This window comes from Triticum urartu, chromosome 1 (genome assembly GCF_003073215.2).
Source record: "Triticum urartu cultivar G1812 chromosome 1, Tu2.1, whole genome shotgun sequence".
In the NCBI taxonomy this organism is placed as follows: Eukaryota; Viridiplantae; Streptophyta; class Magnoliopsida; order Poales; family Poaceae; genus Triticum; species Triticum urartu.
This window is the reverse complement of record NC_053022.1, coordinates 503,149,472-503,169,938: the sequence shown is the minus strand read 5'-3', so window position 1 is coordinate 503,169,938 and position 20,467 is coordinate 503,149,472. Positions and strand designations below refer to the sequence as shown.

The 20,467-nt window shown below is 47.2% G+C and overlaps 1 protein-coding gene and 1 pseudogene across 1 annotated transcript; one reads left to right on the top strand and one right to left on the bottom strand.

Annotated features, from left to right (window-relative positions):
• Positions 1-1,957: 1,957 nt before the first annotated feature.
• LOC125536734 lies at positions 1,958-3,843 on the top strand. The gene is made up of 2 exons (XM_048699982.1): positions 1,958-2,631; positions 2,851-3,843. The coding sequence occupies exons 1-2, from the start codon at positions 2,008-2,010 to the stop codon at positions 2,956-2,958; spliced, it is 732 nt and encodes a 243-aa protein (XP_048555939.1). The 5' UTR covers positions 1,958-2,007; the 3' UTR covers positions 2,959-3,843.
• Positions 3,844-18,484: 14,641 nt separating this feature from the next.
• LOC125533323 lies at positions 18,485-18,623 on the bottom strand (annotated as a pseudogene).
• Positions 18,624-20,467: the final 1,844 nt, after the last annotated feature.

Here is a 20,467-nt window from a genome sequence, read left to right as displayed (position 1 = left end):
GCACGGTGGACGCCCGCCGGGAGCGCCGCCGGCACCAGATCAGATTTCGTCCGCCCGCCAGGTGCTTGTGTTTATTCCCCATCCGTTCCACCACCCCTACTAGTGACCAACCACTCGCCACGCTTCGCTTTGCTTTGCTTGGACTCGCCACTTGGATGCTTCCTTCGTGGTATCGAGGTGTGGCCAAGACAAGAAACAGAACTGAGACTTCAGTTCTCCCACCCATGAATATCTTAGAGGGCAGAGTGGACTAGAATAACCAACACAAGGATTCGATAGGTTTGATGGGCCGGCCTGAAGTCAGTCATAGAAATAAATAAATAGTGGCCATTAGATGCAAATCACAAGATCAGACAAGCCCACAGAGTCAAGTGGTACAATATAAAACATGTGGACAACGCCGTAGTTATTAGGTTGCAACGAATCGGACTCTCACTTTTGTGCGTGCATGACTTCACTGATGATTGAGTGAGATCTGGAGATATCACGCAAGGACCAGAGATGGTGGACCTTGAGGCCAACAACCATCTTCCTGATCAAGCACAAGGAGAAGATGATGTGGTGGATCTTGAGCCCGACCATGGATCTCAGACGCAAAGCACACGGACAAGTAGAGCCCAAGTTGATGACTATAATGTGGACCTTGAGGTCTATAAGCTATTTGTGGACCTTGCATCGCCCTATCCTGATCGACTTGGCATCCTAAAATCCTTTGGGTTGCTTCATGAGAAGCAAGCATATGTTTTGTTGCAAAATAGGCTATCCAATACGTTTAATCTTTTATACCCGAAAAAGAAGATGATCGAGCTGTGTGACGAAACGGGGGAACAACCAGATATGAATCCTGGTGCTTTGTTCATACGTCTACCAGCTATGATACTGCCATGGGCAGCCCTCGCCCTCTTCCACAATAGCCACAGAGAAGGTTATGATGATAACGACGTCAAGGTTACATATGTCTTGTTCTGCTGTACCGCAGTGTTGGAGTACTTCTGCAGGTTTTTCTCAACTAGTCATATTTCTTCAAAGGCTCAAAGGCAAGTCCATTCGAGTTCTAGGACGCCTAATGGGGATTGGGCAGTACAATTGGTAACATGGGCGCTTGACCAAGTTGCAAGGATAAAGCTAGAGAATGCCCAACGGCGAGGGAGTGCAGTTCCCCCGTTCCAGTGGCAAAGGACCATCCTGTACAAGCTTCAGTGGGCAAGAAAGAAGGATGCCCTGTCCATCAGTGAGCTAATAAATATCATGAGCATTGGTGCACTCAAAGATAGCCTCGTAGGCCAATATGCTCTTGTAGGGTTCTTTGTCCACAACAAAAAGCACACCAAGATGACCAGCATCCTGAGTTTTTTGAATTGCAACGACTTCTTTCACCAACATTGGTTCATGAAGCCCTGCAACTCTTCCTTTGCAATAACAGAGTTAGTCCTCAAGTATGTAAAGAAAGGGTGGGAAGATCAGATAAAAGATGTTGGCAGTTACTGGAAGTTCAATGACCGCAGGGGGCAATGGACTCTTGAGGCTAACAAGTGCGACCAAGACCTGGGTTGGAGCTTAAGGAGTCCATTTGACGAGAGCGTCCTTCTCTGGCACATCGCCACGGATTTCTGCTTCTACCACTTGGGCGCATCAGCAGATCACCAATGTGCCACTGCTCAGTGTATTGAAGATGCATCAGGTGAAGGCCATGGTTGTGCTGTTTGGTGTGAAAGATCTCATCATCACGGTAGAGCCGTCCGGGTGCCGGGAGATGTCCAACTACTTGATGTACCTACTACTCCCTCCATTCCAAAATATAGTGCGCCCGCGCTTTCCGAGGTCCAACTTTGACCATAAATTTAACCAACGAGACCAACTGCGGCGGGAGAAAAAATTATATAATTGAAAACTTCTTTCGAATACGAATTCACTGATATAATTTTTGCTCCCGCCACAATTGGTCTTGGTAGTTAAATTTACGGTCAAAGTTGAAGCACATGGATAGAGGAAGCACTACATTGTGGAATGGAGGGAGTATTTGTTAACCCTGAGATGCTACTCTCGGGTTCTAGGCGGAATCTGCTTATCACCGCTAATGCCGAACTGGAGGAGATTCTCAAGGATGATGATCTGTCGCTCGAGAAGGTCATCAAGGGTGACAAGCCTTCGCTCATGGAGATCCTCGGATGCAGTAAGCCATTTCTGAAGTTCTTCACAGGCAGAAAGCCATTGCTCGATGAAATCGAAAGAGAATTTACGCAGAGAATAATTGGCAAGGTGCAGCCCACACAATGCCAAGAACAAGTTGTTGAACACACACATTCGCCACCTGGTGCAAAGAAATATCCAACTGCACAGGAAGGTTGTTTTATCCGTGATGCCTGTAAGATTTCTGAAGCGCTGTTGTCTTTGGGTGATGAGAACAAGACATGGGAAGTGATCGAAGGTGTGTGGGTGGAGATGCTCTGCTTCTCAGCCAGTAGGTGCCGAGGATACCTACACGGAAAGAGCCTGGGCACTGGCCCTGAGCTCCTCACTTATGTCTGGCTGCTGCTATCACACATAGGGATGGAGACCTTGCCGGAGAGGCCGCAGAGGATGGAGCTTTCAAGTGAAGGAAATGCCGGTGCCCCTCCATCGACTTCCCAGGTCAGCATTGTCACTGGCGAAACCTTTTTTTTAAATGGTGCTTATGGATACCATTTCTACTCTGCATTTCAATTTTACGCTTATTTGCTTAGCCATGGAAGGTTTTTATGTTTTTTGTTCGTTGTGATGTTCCTGTTATCTCCATGGTTTTCTAGTCTTATATTGTTCTTCAATGAAAGTTTGGAGGTATTATAACAGTGTGAATATGTGATCTACCAGATACCTGGGAGCGAAGATCCACCTCCTTGCAGACGCTCAAGGCCTCATGAAGCTGCTGCTGCCGGCGCATCCATGTCTGAATCCCAAGAAATAGTACCAGCTGAATAATCTGAGAAATCATACTCTATCGTTATACGTACATGGAAATAGCCCGGTGTCAATATCACCCATATGTCGTTCGTGTCATTTGCTTACTCACTTGCAGCTGCTCCTCGGTGCAGAGCTTGATGCACTAGTCCAGTCTGATGCCTGGCAGTCTGTTTGTGAGCTGTTGGAGCTGCCAGATTACCAAGTCTGTAGTATGGATGCCAGGTTACTCCACGATTGCCCCATGTTGAATTCTCTAGTAATGTATTTCTACCTGAGGGTCAGAAATTTCAGTGTTGTTTTTCTTCCTCAATCTCCATCATTTTATAACCATGTGAATATTTGATCTACCAGAAACAGGGGGTGTGGGAGGGAGTACCGGCTGAATAACCTGAGAAATTATTGTCTGTTTATTTACAGTTGGAAATAACCCGTTTCTGCATTACCAATCTGATGTGCCTGATTTTAGTTTGCAGCTGCACTATTGTGCAGAGCTTAATATACTATGGCTGCTGTTAACCGCCCATTTCCTATTTCTACAATGAGCATGTTTGTAGAACTGTCGCCCCATGTTAAACACAGTGGCGAAACGACGTGTCTTGCCTCGTCAAGATTATGATAACATGCCGTAATCTTGGCTTCTTATTTGCTTACCAGTGGAAGCTCTGCCTTAATTGATTCGTTGCGATATGCTGTTCTTTGGTGTGGTTCTCTGGTTTTCTCGGTGAATAAGAGCCATCTGATGCCTGTTTGTTTCCAGTTACAGTGCCTATCAGTCCACCACCATTTTTGTAAGAGTCTGGATTTGGTGTTGGTGGTTTTATTTTATTTTTGAACTTGAATACTCTATTGATTCAATCAATTTGATTGTAATAATGTATTACTACCCAAAGGTCAGATGCTTTTATCTTCCTTGATCTCCATGATTATCTTGTTGGTATATCACTTCCCAGAGGCACTGCTCCATCTCAAAATGCTTACGAGATTGGAGTTATTTATAGGTAATTTTGTAGATGGAGTAGACTGGAACCCGACCTGACTGGCATCTTTATTTGTAACTGTAAATGTGTGATTTAGCAGGGTTTTCTTCTTGGGAAGGAGGACCTAGGCCTCATGAAGCTGTTCATCTCTTTATGCAGGGAAATAATCCCATGTTTGTGTTTCTTGATTTTTTTTTTCGAGGTTAAGGGGTTCGAAGGGCGACGAGCTGTGTTGGTTCAGGATAAGTAAAAGACATCCTATCGCTCCTTTCTCCTTGCAGAACTTTTGTGGTCAAACTGTTCATTATCTCTATATAGTTATTATGAGGATTCAGGACATGTTCTTTTATTTTGCTTATTATTATATTTGTGGAGCTTCATATCATGGACACCCAAATAAATCAGAACACATACATCAATTCCTATCTTCCTTATTTGTATGCATAATATCAAGGTCCAGGTAGGCTGAAGATATGGCGGCACTGCGCACTGAAGCTGTATGATCTTGCCTCTTGATTGGTCCGGCGGCAGCTATCTGCTTATTGGAGTAAACTTTTCTTTTGCGGGTTGCTTATTGGAGTAAACTTGAATGGATGCTACACGTGCAGAGGGATGGAGGCCAGCATGGCAACATTTTCCTTTCCTTGGCCAGTTTTGCACTGAGCTCGGGTTTATTTTGTTTTCCGAAACCAGGGCAACATTGCTATTCCGCTGACCGTGAAAAACCCGGCGAAAACCGATACATCCAGATGCCCTCAAACTGGTGTAAAACGATACAATCAGGCAGCCTCGACACTGCTCCTTAGGCCTTGTTTGGTTACACCTCTTCTCAAGAGGATTGGAGAGGATTTGGGTGGATTTTGACTTGTGGGAGATTATATCCACCTCAATCCCTGCCAAACCCCTCCTAGATCCCTGTCAACCGAACAAGGCTTAAGCTGTTGCCGTCTCCATCCGCTAGCTGCAGTGAAGACTTCACCTGTCACCCGTTCACTCTCATTTTTCCCCCTCTGAAAATGGATGCAGCTCGTTGCCGCTCTGAAATTGCTGAACTCGGGTCGGCAGCAGTGAGCGAGAAGAAAAGGAGCACGCACGCTCCACGTTAATCCTAGCTACTAGTGTGCTTACGAGTACGGCCGATACGGCCTGATTCCATTGCTCCTCCGGCTTATACGGCACGGTCGGTCCTTATTTTGTTTTCCCGGTCATTTATGTTTGTCCTGAATAAAATTGAGCGTGGAGCGTGTGTTCTTTTCCGGAGGAGGCAGGCAGAATGTTGCTTGCTCACGCGGCCATCTCCGGTCTGGTCAGTGCCGAACAAGCTAGCATAAACACTACTACTCCCTCCGTTCCAAATTACTCGTCACAGAAATGGATATATCTACAACTAAAATATATCTAGATACATTCATACGTGCGATAAATGATTCGGAACGGAGGGAGCAGCAGACAGCAAATCAGGAGATCGGAGCCCGGGTTGCTCATGCACAGGCTAGCGTGTGCGCACTGCGCACACATCTCGCAGGACAGAAGAGGAAAAAGAAGCCACAGACCAACCACCACCGGAGAACCGTACGATACCCAATCTTCCCATCACCGGAAAGCAGAGAGGAAAAATAAAGCCGGCCACACGGCGCGTTGCGGTCGCCGAAGCCGCGGACGATCGGCCGCCGAGGCGCCGCCCGTGTGCACGTCGAGGGCGAGAGAAAGCATCGCATCGTATCCGCCGAAATCCGAAGCGTGACAGGACCGCGTCGGGCGCGGGAGGCCCACGAGCACGAGGCGTCACCGCCGGAGGGGACACATCCAAATCCACCTCACCTGCCGCGATCGTGCGTCCCCACGGCCCATCACGCCGCTCGCCCGCCTGCCGTCGCAGTCGGTCGACAGTGGCCGGCCATCAGGCCATGGCTCGTCCATGTACTATTAACTGTACTCGTAATAAACAACGATAAAGCTTGGGCGCCGCACCTGCATGGCTGCGTCCACACCATGACTGACGCAGACTCCACCTACTACCGCTACTGCGTGCAGGCAGCAGCAGACCGGCGAAGCATCGTGCCCGCGGTGGGTCAACGAAAGTCACGAGACTACCACCACTACAACTAGCACCGCTCGCTGACATGTGTGATTCATCTCCCTGACGAGTGAGTCGACGCGCAGGTACGGCTAATCGTGGTTGATAGATAGATAGCTCAAACAAAGATGAGACTGACTTTGAGAGCACACGGTGTCGCTGACCAGACACTCTCTTCCACCTCCAACGGAATCTGGATGCGCACGAATGTGCAACCCAACCCAACCCTGCAGAAATTCCAGCTGCAGGCATAGCGTAGACGATCCGGCGAATCCGGAGTCATGCGGGGGCAGCGGCAGCGCGTGGAAGGAAAATGAAGGGAAAGTAAAACGAATCAAGTCGATCGGTGCACCTCACCACACGGCGTGGAGAGAGGGACCGGGCGACTCTGCTGGAGCTCACCGCCGCCGACGGAAAGGCGACGGCGACCCCGCGGGCTGGCGGGCATACGTCGACGTGCCACTGACCCGCCGGGAAGGTGGAGCGGAGGGAATAAACCAAACCCATGCCTTATCTGAGAATCCAAACGGCTAGTGTCGATGGATCTCCAAGCACCATAGCCCGCGACCTCGACGAGATCCGGGATTCCCAACACCGCTAGCTCCTAGACGAAGGCAAAAGCCTCGCCCGACTGCGAACGGAGCCTGGAGAAATTTATTCCGACACGACACCACCGCAACGGCCTCGGCAGCGTCTCCCTCAACCCTAACCCTACCACATACCCACCTAGCGAACGGACCCGAGGTTCCCTCTCCCTCCCGCCGCCGGAGCGACCGACGGAGAGAGAGGGAACCCTCTTCGCCTCCTTGATCGCCTAGATCCTACTTTTTCAGTTCAGGTGTGTTTCGTGCTGTGGGCGCGCATGGATTGATTTGTTGGCTAGGACTTGCCTACACCAAAGATGAAGGTATTGACATAGAAGCAAATTTAAAGTTCATGTCTATTTTAGAAAATAATATGGCTCCATGTCCACCACAAAATGTTATGCTAAATATAAAAATATGCGGTATAATATTTTTAATCATATGTATTATGTGAACTAATGATTAATGTGCTTTCTAAAAACACATATATTAACAGCCACACATCCCCCCTCCCCCCCCCTAATAAAGAATAACCACATATTTATGTTGTTCGTATATTATATTAGATTTGTACACAAAGCTAAATTTGGAGCATGAGCTAGCTCATGATTTTTATTTGATGTTGGATCAATATATGCACAGGTCCAAATCTGATGTTAAGATCGTCTCCGTCTAGAACAGGGCACTGACGCTCTCTTCTCCGACGATTTAGCATAACATTTTGTGGTGGACATAGAGCCATATTATTTTCTAAAAAACGCATGAACTTTATTTTTTTATGTCAATTCAAACTTAGAACGAATTGGTAGTAGGTTAATTAGTCTTATCAGGGAACTGAAAAGAATTGGTTCAAAAAAAAGGAACTAAAAAGAATTAGTAGTATGTTTCATTTAGCAAAAAACATCAGTAGTACGCTTTCATTCTAGAACATATGAAACCATCCAAATAGATATGGTTACACTGTTGCTTATTGGGCTGTGCTAAATAAGTTAGTTACACGGCCACTTAACACGGGATTAATCCATCCAAACTGCATGTATTTCTTAAAAGAAAACAGTCAGGGAAGAAAAAGCACGGCATAATACTTTGGCTTTCCAGCTCCTCACATAATTAATCAGCCACACTAACGAACACCAAACCAGAATAATCAAACGGGCTCAGTAGGCTCAAATTGCCAAGCCTTGTGGCGTTTGCTCCAGACGCCAAGCTATATGGCGTTTGGCTCTGCGACTTCGGCGCCAGCTGGACAAGTGTGGGCCAGGCCCAAACGCCATCATTCCTAACGTCTCCCGTGCAAGCCAAACGCCAGGGATGTTGGCGTGACCAAAAAAGGTCAGATTCGAAATTCTTCTGCAAACTGGGTCAATTCTTGATTAAGTTAGGAAAAAGATCAAAACAGTAATTTCGTCCTCCACACCATGACTGACGCAGACTCCACCTACTACCGCTACTGCGTGCAGACAGCAGCAGACCGGCGAAGCATCGTGCCCGCGGTGGGTCAACGAAAGTCACGAGACTACCACTACTACCAGCGCCCGTGCTCGCTGACATGTGTGCAGGATCCATCTCCCTGACGAGTGAGACGACGCGCAGGTATGGCTAATCGTGATTGATAGATACGATATGATTAAACAAAGATAAGAGTGACTTTGAGAGCACACGGTGTCGCTGACCGGACACGCCTTCCAACGGAATCTGAATGCGCAGGAACGTGCAACCCAACCCTGCAGAAATTCCAGCTGCACGCGTAGCGTAGACGATCCGGCGGATCCGGGGTCATGCGATCCACGGGCGGCAGGAAAATGAAAGGGAAAGTGAAACGAATCCGCGACTCTGCTGGAGCTCACCGCCGCCGACGGAAAGGCGACGGCGACCCGGCGGGCGGGCGGGCATACGTCGACGTGCCACTGACCCGCCGTGAAGGTGGAGCGGAGGGAATAAACCAAACCACGGGCGCGCGCGGCGCCGGCGCCTCAAAAGTCGCTCTCCGCGTCGGGGGGCGGCACGGGCCCGGCGGCGGGCGGAAATGCGGACAGCGACAACGGGACGGGAGGCGGGCACGTAGTCGTCGTACTACGTACGTACCCCAGGCAGGGGCGGCCGGTCGACCGGTGGCTGGCTGTCCCTTTCCGGGCGGGTCCACGGCTCGCGCGAATTATTCCGCGCCCAACCGCGACCAGATCCCCGGCTGCGTGATCCGCCATCCGCCAACTATGATGCCACCGAGCCGCCGGCCGGGACCCATGTGCGTGACTGCTGCGTGCGAGACGGACGTGGTACTAGTAGCTTGTGTGTGCTGCCGGCAGTGTGATCTCCGGCCGTTGGTGGCAGGAGTATTCCTTTTTAAACGATTGTGTCGACCCAGGTTATTTGGCGCCTAATCTAATCTGATCCGGGAGCGAATTAGGGGATACATGGATATTATTTTTAAGAGGCGGCGAGCTGATGCGTGGTGCATGAGCGGCAGGCCGGCAGCTTCCTCCTCCCTCCCTGCCAGGAGAGGCCCTCTCCGTTAGCAGCCGGTGGAGGAAAAAAAATACTCTGACAGCAGTACACTCTCGTTTCCGTTGGTTGATACGTACAGTATATTACAGTAATACACGAACGTGGATGCCAACTTGTACATGTTCTTCAGTACTGCGGTATATTAGTATGCCCCATCTACAGTACATGTTCTTCAGGAAAGAATTCAGATGCCCGAGCCGGCGGCCCGCGTCTCCGGTCGTGGCTTTACCGAGATGTGACCTTTCTTCACTAGATGGATATTGGATACCCTCCCTTATCCTTCCCCACACGTGCATCACACTTCTAATTGTGGCGCTCTCGGCTAATCTAGTCCGTTACCAGTGGGGTCTGACCAACATCTCACCTTGACAAAGTTTAATCTAGCACGTAGTAGTGGTATATATTTGTGATCAAGCACACCTTTACTGACCCTTTGATTCGTTCTGATGCAATCCAACAGCAACGGTTGGCATCCGCCATTAAAAAACCGCACTGCTGAGAGTCATGCATCTGATGGAGCACACGAACAGATAGAACCATTGCTGTGCGGTCCAAGGATTACAATTCTAAAGTTGACAGGACACGGTATGGCATCCATGTATGCCACGATGCAGAAAAGTTCCGCTGATGAAACGCGCCGCACGTGTGCGTTGCTCTTTGTACGAGCATCGACTATGGCCAGTTCTTTTCGCCTCATGATTTTCCAGAATCTGATTTTAGCAAACTGCCCACAGAATTGTCTACCTACAGATTCATATGTCCAATTTTTTTCTGTGATTTCAGCCTGCGATTGTTGTATGTGTTGTGTGCTGAAATGTCTGTAACACCTCTAAATTAGAATCGAGTGTTGGACTGTTAGCAGTTGGTTATTTTCACGTCTAATACGAACAACTTGCAACTCATACGTCGTTCCAACCACACACATATGAATGAGAAAATTCTAACTACAATTTGTAAACACTTGCCCCCATAAGCATTATTGCAAACATCTTTTTTTTTCTTTTTCGAAAAGGAGGAATACCCCCGGCCTCTTCATCAATCGATGCATGCATCCATATTATTAAATAAAAATGTAACAAGGTCATAAGGTCCCAAAAAGCTCATAACTGAGCAGTAGTCGAAAGCAAATAAATCTGAAAAGCACCACACCCGGCGATATAGAACTAAAAAAGTGCCACATCCGGCGATAGAATAATAAGCTACAATGCCTACACACCTAGCCTATTATTCGCTCGCCACCCAAATCGGCTGAAGATAGCCCGTGCTACCGTCTCCCAACGGTTGTACCCAATAACCAAAGGCTTCTTGAAGTCCGCATGAGTGAGTAAGGACCATATACGGATCTAAACTGTAGCTTTGTAGATAATCTGCAAAAAATTGGTGAATTGTGTCCCATTAAAAATCATATCATTTCTACTGTTCCATATAGCCCAAAACAATGCACATACTCCCATCCGAATATGTTTAGCTAAATGTATGTCCACTCCATTAAGCCACGTTCCAAATAACGTGTGTATACTCCTTGGAGGTTGAACGTTAAAGGCTACATGAATTGATCGCCATAATAATTGTGCAAGAGGACATTCGAAAAAGAGGTGTTTAATCTTTTCATTTTGATCACAAAAACATCACCTAGAGTTACCAACCCAATTCCTTTTTGTCAAGTTATCATTGGTTAGAATAACCTCTTTATAGACAAACCACATAAATATTTTAATACGAAGCGGGACTTTAATCTTCCAAATATGTAACGACCTCGACAATGGCCCGGAATCAATTAGGTCTGAATACATGGATTTCACTGAGAAGATTCCATTCGTGGTTAACTTTCAGCGAATTGTATCCGCCTGATCAGATAGGTGAACTTCCATCAACCTACGAACCAGGTGCAACCAAGCATTCCAACGTTCCCTTACTAGGGATCTCCTGAATTGGATATTAAGCAGTATCGAGTTTAATATTGTGGCAACATAATCCCCCTTACGTTGCACAATATTATATAAGGATGGATATTACAAAGCCAAAGGCGTCTCCTCAAGCCATGTATCCTCCCAAAATCTAGTAGTATTACCATTACCAACTAGGAATTTCACTCGTTGGAAGAAAGTTGCTTTCGTCCTCATTAATCCCATCCAGAAGGGTGAGTCCGTTGGCCTAACGGTAACTTGGGCCAAAGTCTTAAGAGTGTAAGTATTTATTTCGCAAGATTTGTATCCACATACCCTCGGTCTCAGTAGATATTTTGTATAGCCACTTGCTAAGCAGACATCTATTTTTGACCTTTAAATTTTCGATCCCTAACCCGCCCTGGTCGTTTGGTCTGCAAATAATATCCCATCTAGCCAACCTGTACTTCTTCTTGGCCTCATCACTTTGCCAAATGAATCGGGATCTATAAAAGTCAAGTCTTTTTCGTACCCATATCGGTACCTCAAAGAAGGATAGAAGGAACATCGGCAGGCTCATCAAAACCGAATTTATCAAAACCAACCGACCTCCGTATGACACGAGCTTACCCTTTCAGCAGCTCAGTTTCTTTTTATATCGATCTTCTATACATTTTCATTCCTTATTCGTTAAACGTCTATGATGAATTGGGATCTCTAGATAACTAAAAGGTAAGGATCCCATTTCACAACCGAACAAATTTTTATAGTCATCTTGTTCCTCTTTGGCTCTCCCAAAACAGAACAATTCACTTTTATTGAAATTGATTTTGAGCCCAGACAGTTGCTCAAAAAGACACAATACAAGCTTCATATTCCTAGCTTTTGCAAGATCATGTTCCATGAATATAATTGTGTCATCCGCGTATTGTAGGACGGAGACTCCCCCCTCTACTAGGTGTGGGACGAGTCCTCCTACTTGGCCACTCTCTTTGGCTCGGCCAATTAGTACTGCCAACATATTTGCTACAATGTTAAACAACACCGGAGACATGGAATCTCCCTGTCGTAACCCCTTCCGTGTCTGAAAAAAATGTCATGTATCGTCGTTGACTTTTATTACGACACTACCTTTTTGTATGAATGAATCCACCATATATCTCCAGGACTCATCAAACCCCTTCATACGTAAGGCTTGCTGCAAAAAGGGCCATTTGACCTTATCGTGCGCTTTTTCAAAATCCACTTTGAAGATAACACCATCTAATTTCTTCGTATGGATTTCATGTAGTGTTTCATGTAAGACCACAACCCCTTCATGGATGTGTCGTCCTGGCATGAAAGCAGTTTGTGTTGGTTGCACAACCGAATGGGCTATCTGTGTCAACCTATTCGTGCCAACCTTTGTAAAAATCTTAAAGCTTACATTGAGAAGACAGATCGGTCTGAATTGCTCTTTGGCAACAACGTGATTGTTCCAAGATTGAGGTGAAAGAGGTTTAAGTGGCCATCGAACAAATCATGGAACATAGGCATAAGATCTCCCTTTATGATATGCCAACATTTCTGATAAAATTCCACCAGTAACCCGTACGGTCCAGGGGCTTTATTATGCTTCATTTGCATTATTGCATCAAACACCTCTTTCTCAGTGAACGGAGCAGACAACAACTAATTCTCTTCTAAGTTAAGCTGAGGTATGTCCCCGATCAAACTCTCATCTAGAGCTACGAAACTTTCTTTCGGCGCTCCAAAAAGCTTCTTATAATATTCAGAGATGTACAATTTTAGGTTCTCATGTCCTACAATTGTACCCTCATCTTGTTCGAGCTGTATTATCTTCTTCTTTCTATGTTTCCCATTAGCTATCATATGAAAAAACCTTGTATTATCATCTCCTTGGACGATCTTAGACACCTTTGCTCTAAACGCCCATTTCATTTCCTCCTCTCTCATAAGGGCTTGTAACTTCTTCTCGGCCTCATTCTTAATATCTTGCTCCGACATATTAAGAAGGGTGGATTCCGCTTTCACGTCAAGTTCATTAATAATTTGTGTTAGCCTCTGCTTTTCAATTTTGTAAATACCACTTTGATTTTTGGCCCATCCCCTCAAGTATTGGCGCAAATGTCTAATTTTGTTTTGCCATATTTCCACATGAGAAGTCCCGCCAGACTCCCTGGCCCACTCTGTGGCAATAAGATTTAGGAATCCCTCCCTCTTGAACCATCCTAGTTTAAAAGAGAACGTATTTCTATTGACCACATGGGTCGATTCCCCAGAATCAACCAGCAAAGGGGTATGGTCTGAAATGGCTCTCTGTAGAGCACGAATCGTTACAAGTGGAAATTTCTGTTCCCTCTCAACAGTAGTAAGGACCCTGTCCAATTTCTCATACGTAGGAATTGGTAAGGAATTAGCCCATGTGAAATGTCTACCAGAGAGTTCAATCTCCCTCAAGCCGAGACTCTCAATGATCATATTGAACATGAATGACCACCTTCCATCGAAATTGTCACTATTTTTCTATCAAGCAAAATCCTTACACATGTGAATAAACTTGAACATGCACCGGAAAAATCATGTGACAATTACTCATCAAGATAAAATCGTTCTTATATTCTCACAATTATCAAATCTACAACAAGTACTCATCTAATACAAAAAAACAAGGTAAAATTGACAAATAGAGGATGGATGGAGTTGTCGACGCCATACAGATGCACGAGCACCGTGCCGGCGTCTGTGGTCGTTCTAGAGGAACCATGCGGTGGAGGAGGCCATGTCGTTGGCCTGCCAGACCCGGGCACCAGCGGAGGTGCGCCACAGGGAGCCACACACTAGGGCACCGCGGTGGCCGTGGCGGAGGACGACATGTGAGGTAGAGGATCGGGGAGGAGTCAAGCGGCAGTGACGTTGGGTTGATCTTCTCATGATCAAATGGCAGATCAAGCTAATGCCCTGCCATTTCAATCAATGCATGGGAAAGACAGTTAAGGGTTAATCTTCTCATGATCAAACAAGCTCAAGCATCAGGAGAATTACTCTGCCTGGATTGAACAAAATCTTAATTGATTTCTAATGATTTCCAACTGTTTTCCAACAACTTGTATTGGCTAGAGTTGTTTGTGGGATGTTTTGTAGCACTTGTTCATTTGTACCTTTTTATTATTAATATATAGTTATGGGATTGCTAAATCTCACTCGAGTGAGAAGTAACCAAGTCTCAGTCGATGCTATATTTATGGGATTTTACATGGAGATGTGCGATATGCGGGAAGCGTCTTACCTCGTTGGAGGGACGCATTGCATGTTTATATGGCAGGGGCGCACCTCCCTGGATAACAACGCATACAAGAGTTTGTTAAGATTACATTGCTTGGAGAAGAAGGGATAAGAGAGAGGAAGGATTCGGTTATATCCACCAAAACCATTTAAACATCTATCCCTAGTCTATCTCTACAATGCTACGTTTAACACCCTCCCGTAATCACAACTTCATCAAGTTGAGATTATGCTTGAAATCTTCGAAACTCCGTGTGGGCAAAGCCTTGGTGAATCCATCGTCAACTTGATCTCTAGAGTGAACAAACCGAATGTCAAGTTGCTTGTTAGCAACCCTTTCTCTGACAAAATGGAAATCTATCTCTATATGTTTTGTTCTGGCATGAAACACAGGATTGGCAGACAGATAGGTAGCACCAAGGTTATCACACCACAAACATGGAGCTTTGGTATTTTTCACACCAAGTTCCTTAAGAATAGATTGAACCTATATAATTTCTGCTGTTGCATTTGCCAATGTTTTATATTCTGCCTCTGTACTAGATCTAGACACAGTTGCCTGTTTCCTTGCACTCCATGAGATCAAGTTGGGACCAAAAAACACTGCAAATCCACCAGTGGAACGCCTATCATCCAGGCTGCCTGCCCAGTCAGAATCAGAGAAGGCACTAACCAAGGTAGATGGTGACTTGCTGAAATTAAGACCAATGCTCAAAGTATTTTTGACATATCGAACTATACGTTTAGCAGCAGTCCAGTGAACAGTGGTGGGTGCATGAAGAAACTGACATACTTTGTTGACAGCAAAAGAGATGTGAGGTCGTGTCAAAGTTAAGTACTGTAATGCACCAACTAAGCTCCTATATTTAGTGTTGTCCTCTTTGCTGAGAGGTGTACCTTCTGTAAGAGACAGTTTTTCAGAACTTGACAAAGGAGTGGGTGAGGGTTTACAACCTTGCAAGCCAGCCTTTTTTACCAAATCAGTGGCATATTTTTCCTGAGAGATATGAAGTCCATCATCATGTTTCTTCACTTCAATCCCTAGGAAATAATGAAGATCTCCAAGATCCTTAAGAGCAAAATCTGTACTCAAATCCTTCAACAATGCAGTTAGTGCTTCATCAGATGAACTTGTAACAGTAATGTCATCAACATAAATGAGAACAAATATGGACATGTTCAATTTATTGTAAATGAACAATGACGTGTCAGACTTGGAAGGAACAAAGCCAAGCGTCTGCATCTTATGACAGAGGCGTGAGTACCATGCCCTTGGTGCTTGCTTTAGCCCATAAAGTGCTTTGTCAAGTTTGCATACAAATGAGGGTGCTTTTTCATCTTCAAACCGAGGAGGTTGTTTCATATAGACCTCCTCTTTCAGAACGCCATGCAGAAACGCATTCTGAACGTCTAGCTGCCTGAGACTCCAGCCCCTAGAAACAGCAATGGACAAAACAAGGTGTATGGTTGCAGCTTTAACAACGGGACTAAAGGTGTCCTCATAGTCTATTCCATACCGTTGTTTAAAACCTTTGGCAACAAGTCTTGCCTTGTACCGGTCTATGGTTCCATCAGATTTCCTTTTTATCCTGAAGACTCATTTACAATCAATAAGGTTTTTACCTTGGTGTGGAGGGACTAGATGCCACGTCTTATTTTTCTCAAGTGCCAAATATTCTTCCTTCATTGCCTTTTTCCACTTTTCATCATCAAGTGCTTGCTCAAGTGTAGTTGGCTCACCTGGTTCACCTGTAGAACAAACTAGGCCATATTTTGTTATATGCTTATAATCAACAGGTTTGATCACACCTTGTCGTAGTCGTGTTTGTCGTTGTAACGGTGCAGCAGAATCGGCAGCCACAGAAAATCCTGGGCCAGGAACAGGAGTTCCGGACACTGCAGGAGATCTGGGCGCTGCAGACTCCGAGGCAGATTCGCCTCGTGCTCGCCCCGGATCTTCTGTGGCTTCGGCCCGTGAACCAGGTGTTGTATGCGCCGCAGAAGATCCCGGCCTCCCGACCGGCTCGTCAGGCGCACGCGATTGCGCGGGCCCGCGCGAATCTGCACCGGATTCAGCGCCTGTCAGCCGCACCTCAACGCGCCGCTTGTAGCAGCGCGATTCGTCCGAAAAACGTGCGCCGCTTCGACCACCCGGATGCTGCCAGTTGTCGGGTGCTAAGTGGTGCGGGGCACGCGCGGGGTCAGCTCCAGCTGCGGACGGGCGCGTGGCACGCGCGGAGTCGCTGCCGGTCGCACGGGCGGGCGGACCCGCTGTCGGTTATGGCGCGTCAGCGCGCGCAGTTCCCGGCGAAGATTGCCTGTGCTGCTGCTCCTGCGACGATCCTGAGGCGGATCCAGCGCACTCCGAGGCAGATTTGCTCCCCCCATCGTGACACATGAAATATGACACTTGGGGAGTAATTTGTGCATCATTTTCTTCTCTGTTTTCACTTCCGTTTTCTCCTGCATCATCACAAAGCTCATGTGCATGGTTAGGAGGGTTAGTCATCATTGGATCATCACAATTATTTTCTCCCCCGTGATCAAGGCCGGATAGATGAGGTGGCAAAAGAAGTATTTCTTGACGGAGCCTAGCGCCGGCATTAGGATGAAGATCAGCAAAAGGAAATTTGGTTTCATCAAAGACCACATCTCTAGAGATATAGACACGGCCGGTGGAGATGTCAAGGCACTTGACACCTTTATGAAGTGGACTATAGCCAAGAAATGCACATTGCTTTGAGTGGAACATGAGCTTACGATTATTGTAGGGACGAAGATTGGGCCAACACGCACAGCCAAACACACGAAGTGACTTGTAGTCAGGTTTAACATGAAGAAGCCTCTCTACTGGAGTCTCATTATTGATAACACGACTAGGAAGCATGTTGATGATGTGGACAGCCGTGAGGAAAGCCTCATCCCAAAACTTGAGGGGCATGGACGCCGGCTAAGAGGGCTAGTCCTACCTCAACAATGTGTCGGTGTTTATGTTCTGCAGAGCCGTTTTGTTGGTGAGCGTGAGGGCATGATACATGGTGAGAAATACCAAGATTTTGGAAGAAAGAGTTCAACTTTTCGTACTCTCCCCCCAGTCTGATTGAACAACAATAATCTTGCTGTCAGACTTGCGCTCAACGAGAGCTTGAAAGTTTTGAAAGACTTGAAAGACGTCGGATCATTTCTTAAGAAGATAGATCCAGGAATATTTGCTGTAGTCATCTATAAAGCTTACATAGTAAGTGTGTCGACCAACAGAGCTAGGGGCAGGACCCCAGACATCAGAAAAGATTAATTGCAATGGTTTTGTAGACACACTAGTTGATAAAGGATAGGGTAACTGATGACTCTTAGCACGTTGACATGAATCACAAACTGTTTCAATATTGCGCTCACCAACAAACGGGAGCTTATTTTTCCTAAGCAATCTTTCAACTAAAGAAAAAGAGGCATGGCCTAATCGATCGTGCCATCGGGTTGACGAAAGCTTGGCAACACTGTAGGCTCGTTTATTGAATCTTTGACACTCCAGAAGCAATGGGTAGAGCCCTCGAACGCATCTACCTCGATAAAGCACTTTCTTCGTTGCCTGATCCTTGATCAAAAAGAAAGAAGGATGAAACTTGAGAAAGACATGATTATCAATGGCAATTCTATGAACGGAGAGAAGATTCATACTAGCACTAGGGACATGCAAGATTTTATTTAGATGAAGGTTGCGATGGGGAGTTTTAATAACCGTATGACCAACGTGACGAATCCTCATACCTGCACCATTGGCAGTGTGGATCTGGTCCTTGCCGCGGTATTTCTCCCGTGTGGTCACCTTCTCAAGCTCGCTGGTGATGTGTTCAGTGGCCCTGCTGTCGACGTACCAATTTGTGTCGACGCCGTAGGAGCCGTCCGCAGCTGCAGCAACTTTGTCCTCGTCTTGGGAGTCGTTGTCATCTTTATCGTAGCGGTACCAGCAGTCTTTGGCCGTGTGCCCAAGCTTGCCACAGATCTGACAGCGAGGGGCATCCGGACGAGACCTGGCGGAGCTGTCGCCACGGCAAGGTTTGGAGTTGGGGGAGCGGCCGCCGCGGGAGTTGGAGGAGCCACCACCGTTGATGGTGCCGCCAGGCTGCCCTTTGGTGCGGGGAGAGCCACGACCGCGACCACGACCGCGAGATGCGGCGTTGGCCGAGGACTTGTAGCCGCCGGAGGAGCCATGAAATTGAGCCATGCGCTGATCGAAGTTGCTCAGCATGGCATAGAGCTCATCGAGGGTGACAGGCGTGACGCGGGCGTCGAGGGCGGAGACGAGCGGCTGGTAGTCGACGTCCAGCCCATGGAGGATGTACGAGATCAACTCGTCGTCCTGGGTGGGTTTGCCGCCGGCGGCGAGCTCATCAGCGAGGCCGCGGAGGAAGGCGAAGTAGGAGGCAACAGACTGGTTGCCCTTCTGCGCGTTGATAAGCGCAGTTCGGATGTTGTTGACGCGGCTGAGGGATTGGGACGAGAACATGCCCGCCAGAGCCAACCAAAGTTCACGCGCCGTGGTGATCGCGGTGACCGCGACCAAGACCTCCCTGGACAGCGTACTCAGCAAATAGCCGAGCACCTGTTGGTCCTCCTTGACCCAAAGCGGGTGGAGAGGGTTGGGCTCAGAAGTCTCCTTGCCGTCTTTGTCCTTAGTGACGTGGAGTCTGGCCGGTTCCGGCGAGGTGCCGTCGATGTAGCCGAAGACACCGGCGGCCCGCAGGTGGGGTGTGACCTGCGTGCGCCAGAGCACGTAATTCGTGCGGTTGAGCTTCTCGGTGACCTGGCCATTGAGGCTAGGTTGGGAGGCGCCGGATGAAGACATGGCTATGGTACTAGATGGAATTGGGACAGCTAGATGGAGAGAGGAAGGGCTCTGATTACCATATGCGATATGCGGGAAGCGTCTTACCTCGTTGGAGGGACGCGTTGCATGTTTATATGGTAGGGGCGCACCTCCCTGGATAACAGCGCATACAAGAGTTTGTTAAGATTACATTGCTTGGAAAAGAAGGGATAAGAGAGAGGAAGGATTCGGTTATATCCAGCGAAACCATTTAAACATCTATCCCTAGTCTATCTCTACAATGCTACGTTTAACAGGAGAATCATGCAAAAATTTCATTCATGTTTTTCTTTTCTTTTTCTTACATATTATATCACTAGACTGATTAAGTCTCAGTCAACAGAGATCTAGACACATCCATATAATTTTATCATAGTACGATTGTTCTATGATTCTTGGTTGAGAAAAAAAAAACATCAAACAGGCATCGCTCCTTACTAATAATCCAAACGCGCCTACCAGCCAAACTAAACCACAGCTGCAGCACATGCGCAACCGCGCAAAAGGCACACCGGGGACATGAACAGCAGCAGAAACTGTCCAGAAACCTCGTAATCATGTCATGGGCACCGGGCCATCCTTACGTTGTTGCGGTCTCCATGCGCGAGCTGCAGTGAAGAGTGAAGACTTCACCTGTCACCCGGTTCTTCTTCTTCTTCTTTTATTTATTTTTTTGTTCCGTGAATGCAGCCGTTCTGGCAAAAGAAAACAAAAACAGAAAAGAAAAGAAAAATAGTGCTTCAAGTCAATTCCGTGTGGACTGCAACCCTCGGATCAGTGATGAGATGACATGCATACTATTACTAGCTGCACACGACAGAATATTCCAGTTCGGGCAAGGATTTTCCGTCATTCTTTCTTTTTTCCCTGTGCAAGGGATGCAGCCTCGTTGCCGCTCTGAATTTGCTGAACCCGGCTTCTCTCCAAGACCAGAGGAGCAGTCCCAGTCCCCCTCCATCAGTGGCAGCAGTGAGCGAGAAGAAAAGGAGCACGCTCCATGTTAATCCTAGCTACTACTACTAGCTAGTAGTGTGCTTACACCAGTAGGGGCTTGATTCCCATTGCTCCGCCGGCCGATAAGGCACGGTCGGTCCTTATTTCGGTTTCCCGGTTATCTATGTTCGTCTTGCTGAAAATTGAGCGTGGAGCGTGTCTGCGTGTGTGCTTTTCCGGAGGGGGCAGGCAGGATGTTGCTTGCTTGCTCACGCGGCATCTCCGGTCTGGTCAATGCAGAGCAAGCTAACACACCACTGGCAGACAACTGATCAGGAGCTCAGAGCCACTTTCCTCTCCAGAGCTCACCACGCAGACAGCAAATCACGCGCCGCTCCTCCAGATTTCACGAC

Excerpts from the sequence above, each read along its gene's own strand:
- LOC125536734 (XM_048699982.1), top strand. The coding sequence starts at position 2,008 with ATGGAGGGAGTATTTGTTAACCCTGAGATGCTACTCTCGGGTTCTAGG. Across the intron at positions 2,632-2,850 it reads CCCCTCCATCGACTTCCCAG|ATACCTGGGAGCGAAGATCC; the intron begins GTCAGCATTGTC and ends GTGATCTACCAG.